Source organism: Nannobrachium achirus (assembly GCF_963921795.1).
Source record: "Nannobrachium achirus genome assembly, chromosome: 3".
Lineage (NCBI taxonomy): Eukaryota > Metazoa > Chordata > Actinopteri > Myctophiformes > Myctophidae > Nannobrachium > Nannobrachium achirus.
Genome location: NC_137812.1, coordinates 75,005,518 through 75,027,048, shown reverse-complemented (window position 1 = coordinate 75,027,048; position 21,531 = coordinate 75,005,518). Strand labels below are relative to the sequence as shown.

Here is a 21,531-nt window from a genome sequence, read left to right as displayed (position 1 = left end):
TAGCCATTTTGTTTAGAACTGTCTGAAAATAACTTTGTACTTCAAGTTTAATTAAAATGATACTAAATATTTTTTAAGTGTCCAAATAAATTCCAAATATTATTAAATTATCTCGCGGCACCCCTGGACTCCTGTCACGGCATCTCAGGGTGCCCCGTCACCCACTTTGAAAACCCCTGATATAGAGTACAGGGAACTGATACGGAAGCAAGAAAAATAACCGGATTAGAGATTGAATGAACGCGGCCCATTATGGAGCCATGGTCGGGTAGAAGCTGCAATCAAAATATAATGCTTCTTTGGGACTATGGGGTGTCTGGACCATCTTGTAAGCTTGTAAGAAGACATCAAGGCCCGAATTAATTTCTACTGGCCAAAAAAAATTAAAACAATTCAGATGGTGTTGTAGGAGTCCTAATCACAGGAAAATGTAATTTTAAAAAATTAATAATGTTTTTGAAGGTTTTATAGCCATAAATCATAAAGCATAAATCATGCTCTAATTTGCATATTGGGGATATTTTTCACAATATTAACATATGCACGTGTTCTAGACATTCTAATGATCACGAAAAAAAATATTACAGGCATTTTACTACTGTTTTAGTGAGGAATAGCTTCAGTTAAAAAGTGAGATGTTGTTCGTCCAGACGCTGGAATTTCAACTTCTCTGGGAGGTGTCAATGTCAGCCCCTGTGGGGGGTATTTATATGCAAATATCGTGGCCAATGGCATTGTAATACTAAACAATAGGATTTAATGGTGATGTTAATGTGAAAAAAGAACAGGAAAACGAATTATAACATTATTTTTTTTTTTTTAAATGATTTAAAAAACGTTGCCAAAAAGCTACGCTGGGCCTTGCAGGGTTAAAGAGGTATGGGGGTCGATTTTACCCAGAAACTCTCCTTTAAGATTATCTGGAGAGCTAAACCACTCAAATAATAGCTCTGCTGAAGCAGCGGTGAAAACATGGACTTGTGGAGGCTGTGGTGATGATTCAATGTTCGGCTCGTAAATTATACTGTTTCGCTGTGGTGATGATTCAATGTTCGGCTCGTAAATTATACTGTTTCATCTCATAAAACCAGGAGGATCACATGACCATGTGTGAAACCATGAGAACTCTGTTCACACACTGTGCACATCCTACACACACACACATACGGTACACTCATACCACACATGCACGTGCACGCACGCACGCACACACACACATACACACCGCAACCGGATGACAAAAGATCTTCTTGGAGAGCAAGAAGAGAGAAACATCTGTTTTGGGAAATTACACACACACACACACACACACACACACACACACACACACACACACACACACACACACACACACACACACACACACACACACACACACACACACACACACACACACACACGTGCATCACACACACACACACACACACACACACACACACACACATACGTGCATGCACACACACACACACACACACAGGGGCGTCACACCCACAGCGGATGAGGGCTGGGGGATGAGGGCTGGGGGATACCTCCCAGGCCCCCCCCTCTCATGTTTGCCTGACTTTTTTTCCTGCTGCTTTTCTATTCTTTCTTCTCCTCTTTTCTCGCTGGGGTTTGTTTTGACTGTTGCATCTTTCCTGGCATCAAAAATGCTGTTCATTTGCAGACATTAAAGCTGTCTGAAAACGTTGTTTTCTACTGGCAAGTAATAATCTGGAGATTTACTGACCATTCTGGGAAGCCAATGGTTTAAATAAAAAAATGTAATAGGAATTTAGTTTAGCTCTTCCCCTTTCTTAAGGTGGTTGCACACTGCTGCGTTTTTCGGGCCGAATATCGGAGTGAATTTCGGAGCACGCAAATAAAAAAATCAACCTCACGTTATGTCAGTCACGTTTGCACACTGCTGCCCGTTTTGCGCACCACTCGGTCCCTTGTTCTCTATATCTCTCTCTCTCTCCTTGCCCTGAAAAACGCTTTTCGCAACGAAAAACGCAGCAGTGTGCAACCAGCTTCAGTCCTTTCTTTATAGACCGCCAAAGTCCAGATATTCATTCATATTTGATATTAGGGATGGGACAATACGCGATATTATCGTTAATCGTGATAAAAAACACTCGTAAAAACAATCGTATCGTGGAGATTTAATTTATCGTGATATGGTCCTCCGTCATGCACTGGGATCAATTCACCTTTTATTTGCAGAGCTGCATATCCGGTACCATTTAAACCCTTTGGTAAAAGCCTTTATATACGTACTTGATACAGTCCTTTTTTCACTCTATCAAATGTCTTTGCCAAAAAATTGCCGATCTACAAGCTCAGCTATTTTTTTGGCAAATGTTCCACCCCAGGATAATGGATTTTGATTATCGTGATAATATCGTAAAATCGCGATTTCTTTTTTTCACAATAACCGTAATATGAAATGTTCATATCCTCCCATCCCTATTTGATTATAGCCCGTTTCTGGAGAAGGTTTCATTAATTCTGCTGGAGAAGGTCAGGAACTACACCTCCGGATCAGAAACCACTGTTCCCTACCAGCTGCGCTCATGGGAAATGTAGTCGTTGGGTTTAGTTTGACACGTTTCTAGAGCAGTGTTTCTCAACCACTGTGCCTAGGGAAAAGAGCCGATCTACAAGCACACAACGCCTCGCGGTGCGAGGCGTTGTGTGCTTGTAAATCTGCTGTTTTCACTACTGTTGTGTGACAGCCTTGTATGATGAAGCAGGGCTTTACTTTGCGAAGAAATTTGAAACTTGGAGATACAAGGTTTCTTCCTGACAGTGACCGTATTTTCAACTCTGTATTATGTTGTTGTGCCCATGGATTCTTGGGACATGAAAAGTGTGCCCATGCCGAAAAAAGGTTCAGAAACACTGCTCTAGAGTTTATGTGTTAATCTAAATTTAAATTTCTTTGGGTAAATTTAAATGTCCACCTTCAGTCTGTGCTTCATGTCCATGTGATTAAAATCACCAGGGTGGTGTGTTTATTCATGGAACACTGGTCTTATTTGAGGTGATCTATGGGGATCTTATGGGGATATCAACACTGAAAATAACAATGGGAACCGGGGTAATTTTAACTAAACAACAAAGACCGTAGTGTGTTTGTTCTACTAACAACAACACTTAATGTTTAAGACAGTGGTGCGTTTTCAGGCCATGGATACACATTAACACCAGTAAGACTCCCTAATCGGGAGATAATCTGTCGGTAGATAATGCCGGTCTTATACTGTATAAGGGTCATTTGTGTACGGTGTGATGTCATACTGATGTCAGCAGTGTGATGTCATACTGATGTCAGCAGCTATGTCTCTATATATGGAGTTATATGTTGTTCGTGTCCAAATATGGGGCTTGTGAGGTCAGACTTAGTGAGATTCGTCGGTTATCTCCATATATGGAGGGATGTGTTGGTTATCTCCATATCTGGAGATTCAACCTTCAACGTGTAACTATGGCTACCTAACGACTAGCCACATGACGTGAAGGTGAGTGAGGGTCTTTGTAACAGCCACCCCCAGATTTCCTGTGGAAATCTGTACAATATCGAGAAGGCCCGAACGGAAACTCTTAGTCAACTGGCCACCCCATCAAAGAGTAAAGGGACATCAAGGCCTCTCTCTTGTCAATGGGCTGGTGTCGGCCACCCCGTACGGGTTCTAGTCTGAGGTGATAGCCTGCCACCACCGTTAGTAGGCAGGGGTCCCGACAAGCCAAGGGGTCGATTGCACCAGCTTCCTCCTGCCGCGAAGGGTGCCAGCATGACTCACACCATCCTTCCTAGACGATTTTGACATCTTGTTACTAATCTGTCGGTAGATAATGCCGGTCTTATATAAGGGTCATTTGTGTACGGTGTGATGTCATACTGATGTCAGCAGTGTGATGTCATACTGATGCGGAGATATGAGCAGGGCAAAGGTGTGACGTGTGACCGACCGACGGACGGACGGCCGGTGGAGGTTTTGATACTAAACTGCGACCTGACGGTCGCAACAACGGCTGCCACCATTCAAGTACGCTTTATTTTGAAGAGCTCGATCCGTAAGCTCCGTGCGTGTGCACGTGTGTGTACACTGACGATACAGGAAGGAGATCAGTTTGTTTACAAACGGTCGCGAAACTAAAATCCTAACCGCGGCCGACCATCACGGCACAGCGTCGCCGTGAAAACAAGCGGATCTCGGCCTCCTCCTGGCACCTTATTTTGAGATAAAACCTTTTTTTATGTTTCAGCATAGAATAGGAGTCAATGGATAATGGCTGCTCTCCGTTGCTTCTGGCTGCGTTGCGTATGCAGTTTTTACTTTCACCAGCACCCGTAGCAAGCGTCTGAGATGCGGGTTACCATGGAAACCTTATCTTGTCTGTGAACGAGTTTGGCTACCGGGGCAGACAAATTGTTAAAGGTGATACACCATGAAAATTCACTTTTCCTATTTTGTGTCTTTCTCTGGTTTTGAGAAGGTGGAGGTTAAAAGCATCCCACGGGTTCTCAAAACAGGCTGTCCAGATTTGCTGCCGTTCGTGACGTCATAAACGGCCGTTTTCTTTTTTTTTTTTTTTTTTTCAAAAAATGTTAGATTTTGGGGGGAGGGTGGCGCAAATTAGAGGCTCTCTATTCAGGAGTGGTAATTTAGCCTCAAACCTTTTGAAAAACGTTTTTGGGACATAAACAATATGACATAAATACTTTTTAAATGCATGGTGTATCACCTTTAAGGTCACCTGCCCTCTCCTTGTCCCTGGGGGAAAAGCTTGATTTAAGCCAAGAGGCTTGGAAGAGGCATGAAAACATGTGACTTCCATAAAGAATGAATTGGGCGACATCCTCCCCCCTCATCTCCCCCAAGGAGAGTGACAGGTGAGGTGACATCCTCCCCCCTCATCTCCCTCAAGGAGAGTGACAGGTGAGGTGACATCCTCCCCCCTCATCTCCCTCAAGGAGAGTGACAGGTGAGGTGACATCCTCCCCCCTCATCTCCCTCAAGGAGAGTGACAGGTGAGGTGACATCCTCCCCCCTCATCTCCCTCAAGGAGAGTGACAGGTGAGGTGACATCCTCCCCCCTCATCTCCCTCAAGGAGAGTGACAGGTGAGGTGACATCCTCCCCCCTCATCTCCCCCAAGGAGAGTGACAGGTGAGGTGACATCCTCCCCCCTCATCTCCCTCAAGGAGATTGACAGGTGAGGTGACATCCTCCCCCCTCATCTCCCCCAAGGAGAGTGACAGGTGAGGTGACATCCTCCCCCCTCATCTCCCTCAAGGAGAGTGACAGGTGAGGTGACATCCTCCCCCCTCATCTCCCCCAAGGAGAGTGACAGGTGAGGTGACATCCTCCCCCCTCATCTCCCTCAAGGAGAGTGACAGGTGAGGTGACATCCTCCCCCCTCATCTCCCTCAAGGAGATTGACAGGTGAGGTGACATCCTCCCCCCTCATCTCCCCCAAGGAGAGTGACAGGTGAGGTGAACTGATTGTGTGAACCAACCCTGAGAGTTTACTTCAAATAAAACACACACACACGTCTACATACCAACGCAGGTCTTTCCGTCACTGCTGAACTGGTAACCATGGTAACACTGGCACCGGAAGGTTCCTGGTTGGTTGTTACACACTGCGTTGTCACCGCACACCTGTTGGTCTACACACTCATCTATGTCTGTAACACACACACACACACACACACACACACACACACACACACACACACACACACACACACACACACACACACACACACACACACACACACACACACACACACACACACACACTACAGCGTCATTCCCACCGGGCGATAAAGATAAAGATAAAAATATTGTTTGAAAAATTGGGTTTCTGTCTGGTGTCGAAAATAATTATACGTGTTGTATTATTTTACCCTTTTTTAGTTTAGTTTTAGTTTATTTGATCATCTCATTATACAGGTCATACATTCATATAATCATTGTTACAGGTGATCAAAAAGAATAGGCTGAAGCTGAAAGCTTGTGAATGCCTATCCTACGTATTCATGAATGAAGACATTGATTAGTTATAAGAGTGATCAGATTATTATTGTTTTTTTTTGGGGGGAGTTTTTTCATAAAAGAAAATGAATAAAAAACAAAAAAACAAAAAAAAAAGATGGAAGAAGAAAGACAAAAGAAGAAAAAAGTGAAAAGAATTTAAAAACTAGAAGAGAAAATTTCTAAGAAATTTTAAGTGTGCCTGCAGCTCGCTAAGTCTGTGCAACCTTGTGTAGCGGTTGGTGTTAGCATTAGCGTTATTTCATTTGACGCAACCCGCGTGTCTGTATGACAAACGGTTCACGAGATCAAGGGTCACTTCCTGTTTGGTGAGGGGCACTTCCTGTTTGGCGAAATAGGCCCCAATTAAGGTCATGGACGATTAATGAATTAAAGCTGCAAGCAGCGATGACCAGGCCCTCGCAGCTCTACCCACGTCACAAGGCCAGCAGCCAATCAGAAACCAAACAGGAAGTCAGCCATTTCGACTAATTAGTGGCGTTTTGGAGCATTTTTGGCCGTTATCACGGGTCGCACTTTAACGACAGTTTTTTGAGAAAAAATTGTTTTGTGAGAAAAAAAATTTGAGAAAAAAACTTTTTTGAGAAAAAGAAATTTTGAAAAAAAAATTGTGAGAAAAAAAAATCTTGAGAAAAAAAAATGTGAGAAAAAATTTTTTTGAGAAAAAAATAATTTTGAGAAAACAATTTTGAGAAAAAAAATTTTTGAGAAAAAAAAAATTGAGAAAAAATTTTTTTGAGAAAAAAAAAATTAGAGAAAAAAATTGAGAAAAAAATTTTTTTGAGAAAAAAAAAATTTTGAGAAAAAAATTGAGAAAAAAAAATTTGAGAAAAAAAATTTGAGAAAAAAGAAAATTTTGAGAGAAAAATTTTGAGAAAAAAAAAATTTTGAGAAAAAAAATTTGAGAAAAAAAAAATTTGAGAAAAAAAAATTTTGAGAAAAAAAAATTTTTGAGAAAAAAAAATTTGAGAAAAAAAAATTTGAGAAAAAAAAATTTGAGAAAAAAAAATTTGAGAAAAAAAATTTGAGAAAAAAAGAAAAGGTATGACACCAGCCGCAAGTCTGTACGACAAACGGTTCATGAGTTATAGAGGCACTTCCTGTTTGGTGAAGGGCACTTCCTGTTAAAGAGGGGGCGAGGCTTAATCAATTACAGCTCATCCCTATTGGTCGGAAAAAGACCAAAGTTGTGTGAGCATTTTACATTTTAAATGACGTTGCTAGGCAAAAGTATGGCAGAGTTATGTGGCGCCAAAGTTTCTGGGTTTTTTTCGGAGTCCCCCATTCAAAGTCAATGGAGTTTTTGGGCGTTGTTTTTTGCGAATTACATCGCAATCGTAAAGCGGATCGGAAAGAAAAGTAATAGCACACCATTCCCGGCCGAGCCGCACGTTTTGATGTATATATTGCGGGGGTGGCGTAAATCTTGCGGCAGTTATTACGTGCCGAAATTTCCCCCATTCTAAGTCAATGGGGTTTTTGGGCGTCGTTTTTTGCGAATTACGTCGCCATGGTAACGCGGATCGGAAAGAAAAGTAATAGCACCCCATTCCCGGCCGAGCCGCACGTTTTGATGTATATATTGCGGGGGTGGTGTAAATCGTGCGGCAGTTATTACGCGCCGAAATTTGCCAGAACATGACTGACTTAAGTATGGCGGATTACAATAAGTGTTTTGCTATTGCATAGCAGGCACACTTAACAAGAATGTATATGGAAATAAAGGACTCGATAAGAATACCCATTTCATGATGATAACAATTCAAGAAACAGAGATATGTTATAAGAGTGAACACGTTTACCGTCTAGAGAATGATAATACATAGGTACAAAGTAATAGTAAAAGAAAATGATAATAAAAATAACTAGAAAAGAAAATTTCTAAGAAATTTTAAGTGTGCCTGCAGCTCGCTAAGTCTGTGCAACCTTGTGTAGCGGTTGGTGTTAGCATTAGCGTTATTAACATTAGCATTTTTGTGCATAAACTTTAACATTATTGTTCTTTATATGACACCACCCACATGTCTGTACGACAAACGGTTCACGAGAAAACGGGTCACTTCCTGTTTGGTGAGGGGCACTTCCTGAAAAAAAAAATTTAGAAAAAAAAATTTGAGAAAAAAAAAATTTTTGAGAAAAAAATTGTGAGAAAAAAAATATTGTGAGAAAAAAAAATTGAGAAAAAAAATTTTGAAAAAAAATTTTGAGAAAAAAAAATTTGAGAAAAATAAAATTTGAGGAAAAAAAATTTTTAGAAAAAAAAATTGAGAAAAAAAAATTTGAGTAAATTGAGAAAAAAAAATTTGAGAAAAAAAATTTGGGAAAAAAAAATTTGAGAAAAAAAAAATTTTAGAAAAAAAAATTGGAGAAAAAAAAAATTTAGAAAAAAAAAATTTGAGAAAAAAAAATTGAGAAAAAAAAATTTGAGAAAAAAAAAATTTGAGAAAAAAAATTTTTGAGAAAAAAAATTTGTGAGAAAAAAAATTTGAGAAAAAAAAAATTGAGAAAAAAATAATTGAGAAAAAAAAATTTGAGAAAAAAAAATTTGAGAAAAAAAATTTGGGAAAAAAAAATTTGAGAAAAAAAAATTTTTTAGAAAAAAAAATTTGAGAAAAAAAAATTTGAGAAAAAAAAAATTTGAGAAAAAAAAATTGAGAAAAAAAAATCTGAGAAAAAAAAAATTTGAGAAAAAAAAATTTTGAGAAAAAAAATTTGTGAGAAAAAAAATTTGAGAAAAAAAAATTGAGAAAAAAAAAATTGAGAAAAAAAAATTTGAGAAAAAAAAAATTGAGAAAAAAAAATTGAGAAAAATGACACCAGCCGCGAGTCTGTACGACAAACGGTTCATGAGTTATAGAGGCACTTCCTGTTTGGCGAAGGACACTTCCTGTTACAGAGGGGGCGGGGCTTAATCAATCATCCCTATTGGCCGGAAAAAGACCAAAGTTGTGTGTGCATTTTAAAGTTTAAATCCCGTTGCTAGGCAAAAATATGGCAGAGTTATGTGGCGCAAAAGTTTCTGTTTTTTTTTCAGAGTCCCCCATTCAAAGTCAATGGGGGTTTTTGTGCATAGTTTTTTACGAATTACGTTGAGGGGCGGGGCTTAAGCATTTACAGATAGTTCCTATTTGCCATGTAAGTACACACAGCGAGTTTCGAGACGGTACCATGCTGCAAACTGGAGATAAAGCTGTTTAAAGCTAAGCCAATAGGAAGATAGGGGCGTGGCTTAAGAGGGGCGGGGCTTAAGTAATAAGTCCCTATTGGCCGTTTAAGTCCAGACACCAAGTTTCAAGACGGTACCATGCTGTGAACTGGAGTAGTGGCTGTTTAAAAGCTAGCCAATAGGAATAGAGAGGGGGCGGGGCTTAATCAATTACAGCTCATCCCTATTGGCCGGAAAAAGACCAAAGTTGTGTGTGCATTTTAAAGTTTAAATCACGTTGCTAGGCAAAAGTATGGCAGAGTTATGTGGCGCCAAAGTTTCTGGGTTTTTCCCTGCATAGTCCCCCATTCTAAGTCAATGGGGTTTTTGGGCGTCGTTTTTTGCGAATTACATCGCAATCGTATCGCGGATCGGAAAGAAAAGTAATAGCACACCATTCCCAGCCGAGCCGCACATTTTGATGTATATATTGCGGGGGTGGCGTAAATCTTGCGTCAGTTATTACGTGCCGAAATTTCCCCCATTCTAAGTCAATGGGGTTTTTGGGCGTCGTTTTTTGCGAATTACGTCGCCATGGTAACGCGGATCGGAAAGAAAAGTAATAGCACCCCATTCCCGGCCGAGCCGCACGTTTTGATGTATATATTGCGGGGGTGGTGTAAATCGTGCGGCAGTTATTACGCGCCGAAATTTGCCAGAACATGACTGACTTAAGTATGGCGGATTACAATAAGTGTTTTGCCATTGCATTGCATGGCAGGCACACTTAATAATAATAACAAATACAAATAAAAATGATAATAGTAATGAAGACTATGTTTTGCTGTATTTAGACAGGATATTTAATTTGAGTATTTTTTTAAATTGTAAAATGTTCTTACTGTGTTTAATCTCTTCTGTCAAACTATTCCAGATCTTTACTCCACAAATAGAAATGCACATACTTTTACGGGTGGTCTGAACAGTTGCTTGTTTAAAATTGAGTTCCCACCTTAGTTCCCCCCTCCCTATCACTAAACATGTTAAGAATGTTAGCTGGAAGCAGTTTATTTCTTGCCTTTCTTGCCACCCTAACAGGTGATATTATTTTACCATAACAGGTGATATTATTTTACCATAACAGGTGATATTATTTTACCATAACAGGTGATATTATTTTACCATAACAGGTGATATTATTTTACCATAACAGGTGATATTATTTTACCATAACAGGTGATATTATTTTACCATAACAGGTGATATTATTTTACCATAACAGGTGATATTATTTTACCATAACAGGTGATATTATTTTACCATAACAGGTGATATTATTTTACCATAACAGGTGATATTATTTTACCATAACAGGTGATATTATTTTACCATAACAGGTGATATTATTTTACCATAACAGGTGATATTATTTTACCATAACAGGTGATATTATTTTACCCTAACAGGTGATATTATTTTACCATAACAGGTGATATTATTTTACCATAACAGGTGATATTATTTTACCATAACAGGTGATATTATTTTACCATAACAGGTGATATTATTTTACCATAACAGGTGATATTATTTTACCCTAACAGGTGATATTATTTTACCATAACAGGTGATATTATTTTACCATAACAGGTGATATTATTTTACCATAACAGGTGATATTATTTTACCATAACAGGTGATATTATTTTACCCTAACAGGTGATATTATTTTACCATAACAGGTGATATTATTTTACCATAACAGGTGATATTATTTTACCATAACAGGTGATATTATTTTACCCTAACAGGTGATATTATTTTACCATAACAGGTGATATTATTTTACCCTAACAGGTTATATTATTTTACCATAACAGGTGATATTATTTTACCATAACAGGTGATATTATTTTACCCTAACAGGTGATATTATTTTACCATAACAGGTGATATTATTTTACCATAACAGGTGATATTATTTTACCATAACAGGTGATATTATTTTACCATAACAGGTGATATTATTTTACCCTAACAGGTGATATTATTTTACCATAACAGGTGATATTATTTTACCATAACAGGTGATATTATTTTACCATAACAGGTGATATTATTTTACCCTAACAGGTGATATTATTTTACCATAACAGGTGATATTATTTTACCCTAACAGGTTATATTATTTTACCATAACAGGTGATATTATTTTACCATAACAGGTGATATTATTTTACCCTGACAGGTGATATTATTTTACCATAAAAGGTGATATTATTTTACCCTAACAGGTTATATTATTTTACCATAACAGGTGATATTATTTTACCATAACAGGTGATATTATTTTACCATAACAGGTGATATTATTTTACCATAACAGGTGATATTATTTTACCATAACAGGTGATATTATTTTACCCTAACAGGTTATATTATTTTACCATAACAGGTGATATTATTTTACCCTAACAGGTTATATTATTTTACCATAACAGGTGATATTATTTTACCATAACAGGTGATATTATTTTACCCTAACAGGTGATATTATTTTACCATAACAGGTGATATTATTTTACCCTAACAGGTTATATTATTTTACCATAACAGGTGATATTATTTTACCATAACAGGTGATATTATTTTACCCTAACAGGTGATATTATTTTACCATAACAGGTGATATTATTTTACCATAACAGGTGATATTATTTTACCATAACAGGTGATATTATTTTACCATAACAGGTGATATTATTTTACCCTAACAGGTGATATTATTTTACCATAACAGGTGATATTATTTTACCATAACAGGTGATATTATTTTACCATAACAGGTGATATTATTTTACCCTAACAGGTGATATTATTTTACCATAACAGGTGATATTATTTTACCCTAACAGGTTATATTATTTTACCATAACAGGTGATATTATTTTACCATAACAGGTGATATTATTTTACCCTGACAGGTGATATTATTTTACCATAAAAGGTGATATTATTTTACCCTAACAGGTTATATTATTTTACCATAACAGGTGATATTATTTTACCATAACAGGTGATATTATTTTACCATAACAGGTGATATTATTTTACCATAACAGGTGATATTATTTTACCATAACAGGTGATATTATTTTACCCTAACAGGTTATATTATTTTACCATAACAGGTGATATTATTTTACCCTAACAGGTTATATTATTTTACCATAACAGGTGATATTATTTTACCATAACAGGTGATATTATTTTACCATAACAGGTGATATTATTTTACCATAACAGGTGATATTATTTTACCATAACAGGTGATATTATTTTACCCTAACAGGTTATATTATTTTACCATAACAGGTGATATTATTTTACCATAAAAGGTGATATTATTTTACCCTAACAGGTTATATTATTTTACCCTAACAGGTGATATTATTTTACCGTAACAGGTGATATTATTTTACCCTAACAGGTTATATTATTTTACCCTAACAGGTGATATTATTTTACCGTAACATGCCCGTCCGTCCCCGGTGAAGCCGGTGGTGCACTGGCAGCTGAACTGCAGTCCACTTCCTGGTCTACACACAGCGTTGTTGTCACAGCCGTGGGTCCCTGTGAAACAAGGGTTCTGCTCCGGGGTTCCACCTGCACACAAGAAGAGGAGGACTTCATTTTCTCTGCACTCTTACCGTAATTGCTGGACTATAAGCCACACCAGCATATAAGCCGCACCAGCTAAATTTAGAACAAAAAATCACACCCGTGTGAACTGAGCGGTGGTTCTTGCTCAAGGACTCTTCCACACTAACTCTGGGGGAGCCCAGGATCGAACTGAACTTTGACAGATACTATATCTATGAGTATCTGTACTTTGAGTATCTGTACTTTAAGTATCTGCACTTTGAGCAAAGTGTGGAGGTGAGTACTTAGGGGTGTAACCACACAGCTGCTCATTAGAAGAGGAGGGGGAGGGGGGAGGGGGGAGGGGGGGGGGGGGAGTGGCGTTTGAAAACCCCTGTTCTTCAGGGGCGTCAAGGTCAAGGTCAAGGTCAAGGTATACTTTATTTGTCCACAAGGGAAATTTGTCTTGGGCTTTCACCCCTGCTACAGCCACACACAAAACATCAGTAACAAAACAGTAGAAATACATACATTACATTGTGCACAGTGATTAATTAATACACTCAGTCAGTGCTGTTTCAGAGCGTCGTTCAACAATCCAATGGACACGGGTACAAATGATTTTTTAAACCTAATGTACTTCCATACAGGTTCACTGTACCTTCTTCCCGAAGGTAGAAGTACAAACTTCCCATGTAGCACATGGGTCGCATCACCAATTATTTTCTGAGCCTGCCTTAGTGCCGCCTGCTCGTAAATAGACTGCAGAGAGGGGAGTTGTCTTACTCCTATAATCTTCCCTGCAGTCTGAACCAATCTCAACAATTTGGACCTCAGTTGCACTGAGAGATTACCGAACCAAACTGTAATACCAAATCTAACCAGGCTCTCCAAGACTGCCCGATAGAACACTAACATAAACTTTTGGTCAACACCGTGAACCCTCAGACGGCGGAGGAAGTGTAGTCTTTGCTGTAGTTTACTACAGAGGCTGTCCACATGTGTATTCCATGTTAGTGAATTGTCAATAGAAATGCCCAAGTATTTATATGAGGAAACCTGTGAGATGGCTGAGTCATGAATGACCACAGGCCTGTGGTCACCAACGCTCATAGGATCGAACACCATCTCCTGTGTCTTCATAACATTGAGAACAAGGTAGTTGTCATCACACCAACTGACAAACCTCTGTACCTCTTGAAAATACTCAGCTAGATCCTTATCCTTATCCAGTAGTGCTAAGATGGCAGTATCATCTGAGAATTTAATAATGTAATTATTCGGGTTCTCACTTCTACACTCATTTGTGTACAAAGTGAAAAGGACAGGTGAGCTAACGCAGCCCTGAGGTGCTCCAGTACTTAAGGTTCTGGGCTCTGACAAAATACCATTCACACTGACCCTTTGAGTGCGTTCAGTTAAAAAGGAATAATACCACCTGATAATAAGAGGATGGACATTAAGGTCCTTTAACCTCTTAATTAAGAGATGTGGCTGCATTGTATTAAACGCTGAGCTGAAATCTACAAGAAGAAGGCGTGCATAAGCTTTATTCTTTTTGTCTTTGTCTAAGTGTTTCAAAAGAAAATAATCCAAGGCCAAAACGGCATCCTCTATACCCCTGTTACTCCTGTATGCAAACTGAAACGTATCTAATGAACAACCCACCGCTGCCTTCAACAAACTGATAATGATTTTCTCAAAACACTTCATAATTACTGAAGTCAGAGCGACTGGGCGGTAGTCATTATTTTCCTTGCAGCATGCCTTTTTGGGGACAGGGATTATAATGGAGTCTTTCCAGGTGGATGGAACAGTACATGAGTCCAGTGACTTTTGGTAGATGGGACACCAAGCCTCTGCCAGTTCCTGGCTGCATGAATGCAGCAACCGGCCACATATCCCATCCGGACCTGAGGCCTTCCGGGGACATGTGCGAGAAAACATCCTCTGGACTTCGTGCTGATCCACAGTGATTCCCAGATCGCTGTGTGCGGGTACAGACTCGAGGGCAGCTTTTTGTTCCTGCAAGAAGTCAGCTGTTCCAAACCTTGCATAAAAGTTGTTTAGTTCATCTGCCTTTTCTTTTTCATTTGAAACACTGAGGCCCTTCTTAGCTGGAGCCATGTTAGTCATGGCCTTCATAGAATCCCACATTTTTTTGGAATTAGAGGAGGAGCAGTAGGCCTCAAACTTCTCTTTTTCCTTCCTTTTTGCATCCTCTATTTTTTTGTTGATCTCCTTTTGAATATTCCTCACAGTTAACAAGTCCCCACACTTAAAAGCCTGTTGTTTCTTAACTATGGCCTCTTTAATTTCCCTCGAGATATAGGGTTTATTATTTGGGTACATAGTTATTGTTTTCTTTGTCAAAACATTATCTTTACAGAATTTGATATATTCTGTTATGGTATCTGTAGCCTCTTCCAGGTCTAAGCTATGGAAGAGGCTCCAGTCAGTGCAACAAAAGCATCCCTTTAGCGTTTCGATGCCGTCATTATTCCACACATGAATAGTTTTGACTTGTGGTTTGCTAGTTTTAAGCAATGACTTGTATGTGGGAATTAAGTGAACAACATTGTGATCGGACATGGCGAATGGGGGTTTAGACTTGGCTAAAGGAGGTTTAGCCTCAGCAGCATAGGCATTCTTAACATTGCCATAACATTTATCTAAGATATTATTACCCCTTGTCTTACAATCGACATACTGCTGAAATCCAGGTAGCACAGATTCAAGTTTACAGTGGTTCACATCACCCAAGACAAAACACGGAGCTTCGGGGGTACGTTTCAATTGTCTGTGAACACAGTCTGCTACGGCGGTGGCTGCCCGGGCGGCATTCGCACTTGGAGCAATGTAGACTGCACACAACACAATATTGCCAAATTCGCGAGGCAAATAAAACGGTCGCATGCTCAGACACAGTAACTCTATGTCCTGGGTGCACAACGACTCCCTCACGGTGAATTGGGAACACCACTTGTTATTAATATAAACGGCGATCCCTCCTGCTTGGCTCTTCGCCGAGTCAGCGGTCCTGTCAGCGCGCACCAGCGTGAATCCCTCCAGGGAAACAAGCGCATCAGGCACCGTCTCATCCAACCAGGTCTCGGTGATCACTTGCAGGCACGCCTCCCGGAACTCGTGTTGATATCTGGTGTTAAAGCGTAATGTATCTGCCTTATTCCTCAATGCCCGGGCGTTACAGAGAATCATGGATGGTAGAGGTGGTCTATGCATCCTTCTCCGTAGTCGCAGTTTCACCCCTCCGCGTCTCCCCCTCTTCCTCGTTCGCTTGCTGTCTCCGCCGCTCCTCGGTGGCGTTGCCAACAGTTCTCTTGGAAGCACGGGGGCCAGAGTATTACTGGCAGCGGGTCGAAGCAGCAGGAGCTGGTCATGGGTGTAGCGCAGGTACGACACCGGTGTTGTTGTCGGCGTCGAGTCCTGACACGCCGGCGAGAAGCATTCCGCTAGGATATCCCGAAGGATTATTAAAAACAGCCATCTCAGTGGCACCATCGTAAGGTATCAGTCAAACACAGTCAGTGCACATAAAACACACTAAAGACACAGACTGACATAACAATAAAGACTATAAAAGAGGCTAGTAGCAGGAGCAGCCCGGGTCGCAACAGTGCTTGCGCCACCGGGTGTGTGCAAAATTTGGTCAATTGGGTATGGCAGGGGTATGCAGCTGCCATACCCTGGGTCCAGGGGGGAAATAAAAGTTACTTTTTAAATATAAATCCATGAATGTCTCTTTGTCTATCTGTGCTGGTTATTATGTTGTTAAATTACAGTAAAATAACTACAAATGCAAAAGGTATTATGATTATATTCCAGAGATGGGGACTCGAGTTAAAGACTCGTCACTCGAGTCGAATCGAGTGACACTTTTGGCGACTCGTCACTCGACTCGGACTCGCCCCTCAAAGACTCGAGACTCCACTCGACTCGTGATCATAAGACTCGTGAAGTTCACGAGTCTTAAAATATTTTAAGCACTATAATGCATGACAAGCCCGACAAATATTGTCCTTTCCTTCTCCTTTCTTCTTTCTTTCTTCTCTGGTGCGCGGCTGAGCGCCGCTGTACGGCTGAGCGCTGCGCAAGGACACAGGGGCGACCGGGTTGTTTTTCCCAACGTACTTAAGCGCAACGGTGGGGGCCCAGGAGCGCTTCGCTGTGTTCACTTGGACCGCGCAGAGCGGCCCGTTGGGAAAAACGCAGTCTGTCTCGCAAAGCGTGGCAGACACAGCCGTCTGCATGGACCTTTCATCGTAAGATTTAAATATTAAAACGGCGAAATAAAACACACATGTTTAGCTCATCATCAGCTATTGTACTTCAGCTAACTTGGCATTTGTTTAATAATTTGATAAAATGATAGGATTATCTGTGAGAACCTGCTTATCTAATGTCGGGTTTCTCTCCGAGCGCATCCTCCTCTCGTCTTGTTCCACCAGCTGCAGGCAGCTATAGTCTAGCTGAGCTCATTAACCCCTCGTACTTATTGTTTAAAGCATTAACGTGAGGTTACGCCCCCATGCCCAGTAAGCCCTACTGTTACACTGCTAGAGGATTATTAAATTGTTTTTGTATCTGTTGCGCTCGCGCGTATATAGTGCGTCTTTTCAAAAGAGAAGATCTATATCTAGACGCGCCATGACACGGTGGATTAATAGCTTGCAACTCTGATTTTTTGGGAGCCTTATAGGCTAAACAATATAAGCCATCTAGTTGATTTTGTTAGACTTATAGGCTGAACAATAAACCTATAGGCTATTACTGTAGTTCATATAGGTTGTTGTCACTAAATTCTTGCTATTGAATATTATGCTGTATCAATGACTAAGTAATGTAATCAATCCTGACATACTGTCTGCTTATATTAATACAGTAAAAGAGTGATTATGAATGAAACAATCATGCAGTTGCCAGTACATCATTTAATTAATATACGCCGGTAACTAACGTCAGTGATGTAAAATGTATTCCCACTAAGAGTACACGTCGCTATGGTAACCCGTATCGATACGTTTTACGTAACTGCCATAAAGTGTTATGTTGCATACTGTCCAGCTGGCGGCTGCTTCAAATAGAGAAATTGTGATTGCTTCGCAATTCGTATTAAAAACAACATTTGAATACTGTATAGCTCAAACTCTCTTAGGAAAAGGTTAGTACAGAAAGCTACAAAGGTCTACTAAAAGGATTTAAACACAAGAAAGCACAATGGCTTGTTTACATTGTCATTGAGGTCCTTTCGTACAGCATTCAAAAAAGTGTCAAGCAACTGAAGCAAGTGTGGCTGGCTTTGGGATTATTTTATTAACAAAGAAAGTCGTCGGATGATGATCGGGATTCGGGACGGGGACCCTACTATTGGACATAACTGCGTTGCTTCCAAGGAACTTTCACCGAGGATGGAGGCAGGAGGTCTACTTCAGAGATGTTTCCTGGGGGAAATGGATCCATTATTATTAATCGTGGAACTTTTAACTGCCTCCGTAGCGTGACTGTAAGTACATACATTCATGTGTCTTTCCTAATTTAGCCTGCCATGGCTGCTGCTTTAGCTGTATCTGTGAGTACCGGGTGATCATGATGCGCCATGTAACTTTTTTAGCTGGAGGCTAGATCATTATAAAAAATAATTAAAAAAGATATATATGTATATAAAGACTCGTAACTCGACTCGGACTCGCCACTTAAAGACTTGAGACTCGACTCGACTCGTCCCCCAAACTGCCCAAAGACTCGTAACTCGACTCGGACTCGCCACTTAAAGACTCTTGACTCGACTCGACTCGTGATCACGAGACTCGTGGGCATCTCTGTTATATTCTCCACACTTTTATTCTCCACATCTTGACAAAATGGTATATTCCCAGGTTCCGCAGGTCAGCTTCACAGGTGCAATGCATTATTGTTAATTGTGGCACGTTTACTAACATTCTAAGTTTAGCTGCACTTGAACAACCGTTCCAGGCTGCCATATCCAGCCCAAGAAACCATAGAAACCTGTGTTTTCAGAAATTGTGAAAATAGCCGATCTACATGCTCACAACGTGCACATGTAGATCGGCTATTTTCACAATAGAACTGTGTTATACAAAATGTAATTCCTCTTTATCCATGAGGACGCCCATCTTTGCCATACCCTAGCTTTTGCTGAACTGACACCACTGCTGTTCCTCCAGTAAAGCCCAGATGTTTTACGTTCTTACAACAAACCCCACTGAGACCACAGTCTGTTTACATGACCTGAGGTTGACCCCTGACCCCTGATCCTAGAACCCCAGGAAGGGGGGGGGGGGGGGGGGGGGGGGCTCAGGAGGTAGAGCGTCCGCTTGGGAACCCAGAGGATTCCCGGTTCAATCCCGGGCTCCCCCAGAGTTAGTGTTGAAGAGTCATTGAGCAAGACTCTGAACCCCTAACTGCTCCTGATGAGCAGGTTGGTGCCAAGCATGGTTTCCTCTGACATCACTGTGTGAATGTGTGAATGGGTGAATGTAATGGACATTTACAATTCCGTCAGTCGATTGTGCCGTTTGTACATATGTGGACAGAAGCATGGATTTACAAGACAACCTCAATCATCTCATCAATAATGCTAGAACTCACAGCTGTGGAGACTCCACCACATGCAGCTCAGCTGGTGCAGTGAAATGATTGATAGTCATAGGAAGGATAGAGTTGTATGCATCCTGGGGATGCAGGGATGCTTAGTTTAATGAGTCCTTTATTAAAAATATGGGTCAGGGACTCAGGATGCAGGGTTCGTAGCATCACTGCTACTAGTCAATTTACGACCGTCAGGTCGCAGTTACTATCAAAACCTTCACTGGCTGTCAGTCAGTCTGTCAGTCACATGTTACATGTCACATGTCACATGTCACACTTTTGTCCTTCTCATATCTTCGCCACCGTTGCCCCTATCCATGCCAAACTTTGCACACACACTCCTTGGCTGCCAAACCACTTCGACCCATTTCTCACATGGCCCTCTTCTAGCGCCACCATGAGGCAGATTCTTGCACAAAACACACTGCTCCTACAAATGTTGCCCTAAAATCACACAAATCATATGTCATCAACATGGATCTGTCACAATTGGCGCCACCATCAGGCCGATTTTACATGCGACATGACGGTCGCTTATCTCCCGATTTAGGGAGTCTTACTGGTTGATGTAATTTGGTTTAGAAATCTACAAACGATCAGGTTCACACAAACTCTGTCAATGTTTTATCATTAACCATAACAGTAAAAATACATATTCCCACGTTCTAGTGTTTCTCAGATGGGGGTACACGTACCAATGGGTACACATACTATAATAAATGATAGAGTGAGGCCCCCTAGGGGTCCCGGACCCCCCTCCTTGAAAGGAAGGCAGACACGTGAGTGTGCGGAGGAAACGTGCACAAACGTGCGCATGTGTTCCCGTGAAGTTGCACTCTGCCCGATATGAGTTTGACCCCCCAGGGTCAGACCATGACCCCCCCCCCCCCCCCCCAACCACACACACACACACACACACACACACACACACACACACACACACACACACACACACACACACACACACACACACACACACACACACACACACACCCTCCTGTCATGGAACCTTGTGGTTAATAAGTGTGTTTCTGGTTAACCACACACACGCACACACACACACACACACACACACACACACACACACACACACACACACACACACACACACACACACACACACACACACACACACACACACACACACACACACACACACACCACAGCAGCTGAGGAAATACAACAGGGCTCAAGTTACTATTTACCCTTCTCTGAAGTTAAACTGCAGATACACACCACACACACACACACCCACACCCACACACACACACACACACACACACACACACACACACACACACACACACGTGCGTGCAGACACACATACATGCATGCATGCACACACACACCCACACACACACACACACACACACACACACACACACACACACACACACACACAAAAGCTACAGCTCTCATGCATTGCAGCAAATTCCTTTCTAATCTATATACGCAGTAATCAGTCACTGAAAAACACGGTTAGGAAGAAATAGATTTAAAGGGCTCCAGACAGACAGACAGACAGACAGACAGACAGACAGACAGACAGACTAGTCTGAGCGTTTCGGTCAAAAAATTGTGCACTTTATGATAAAAGCATGTCATTTGGCACCACACAGTTAGAACATGCCATATGGAACATTTTTGGCCATCGCAGATTTGTCTTGGGAAACTTGTGGGAGCCAATCAAAGTTGGGCTCTCATAGACTTTACTATAGAGTAAAATAATACAAAAAAAAAAAATGCTTTAAGTAGCATGTGAGGGGTCAGACTAGGGTTTTTTGTGATTCTGAGATCCAATGCAAGCATTTGTTTGCAACGAAAAATATTCTTTTCCGAAAAATGGACCCCACAAAACTGTGAAAAGTGATGACTCATCACTAAACCATAGTTTTATGGGGGCCGTTTTTTTCCAAAGGAATGTTTTTTGTGCAAACCAAATGCTTGCATTGGATTCAGATTCCAATGCAAGCAAGTTTCCCAAGACAAATCTGCGATGTGCCTATAGCCAAACATTTTCCATACGGCATGTTCTAACTGTGTGCCAAATTGCATGCTTTTATCATAA

At 40.6% G+C, this 21,531-nt stretch overlaps 1 protein-coding gene across 1 annotated transcript in view; it reads right to left on the bottom strand.

Moving 5' to 3' along the window:
• Positions 1 to 21,531, bottom strand: part of LOC308282448 (nidogen-1-like) — a gene marked incomplete at its 3' end in the record, with an annotated part of 98,752 nt that overhangs the window by 31,144 nt on the left and 46,077 nt on the right. Inside the window, exons 11-12 of the mRNA XM_080722794.1 lie at positions 12,720 to 12,857; positions 5,551 to 5,676 (exon numbers count right to left, since the gene is read on the bottom strand). Of these exons, the coding sequence (XP_080578920.1) occupies positions 5,551 to 5,676; positions 12,720 to 12,857 (264 nt within the window). The remainder of the gene's footprint in view (positions 1 to 5,550; positions 5,677 to 12,719; positions 12,858 to 21,531) is intronic.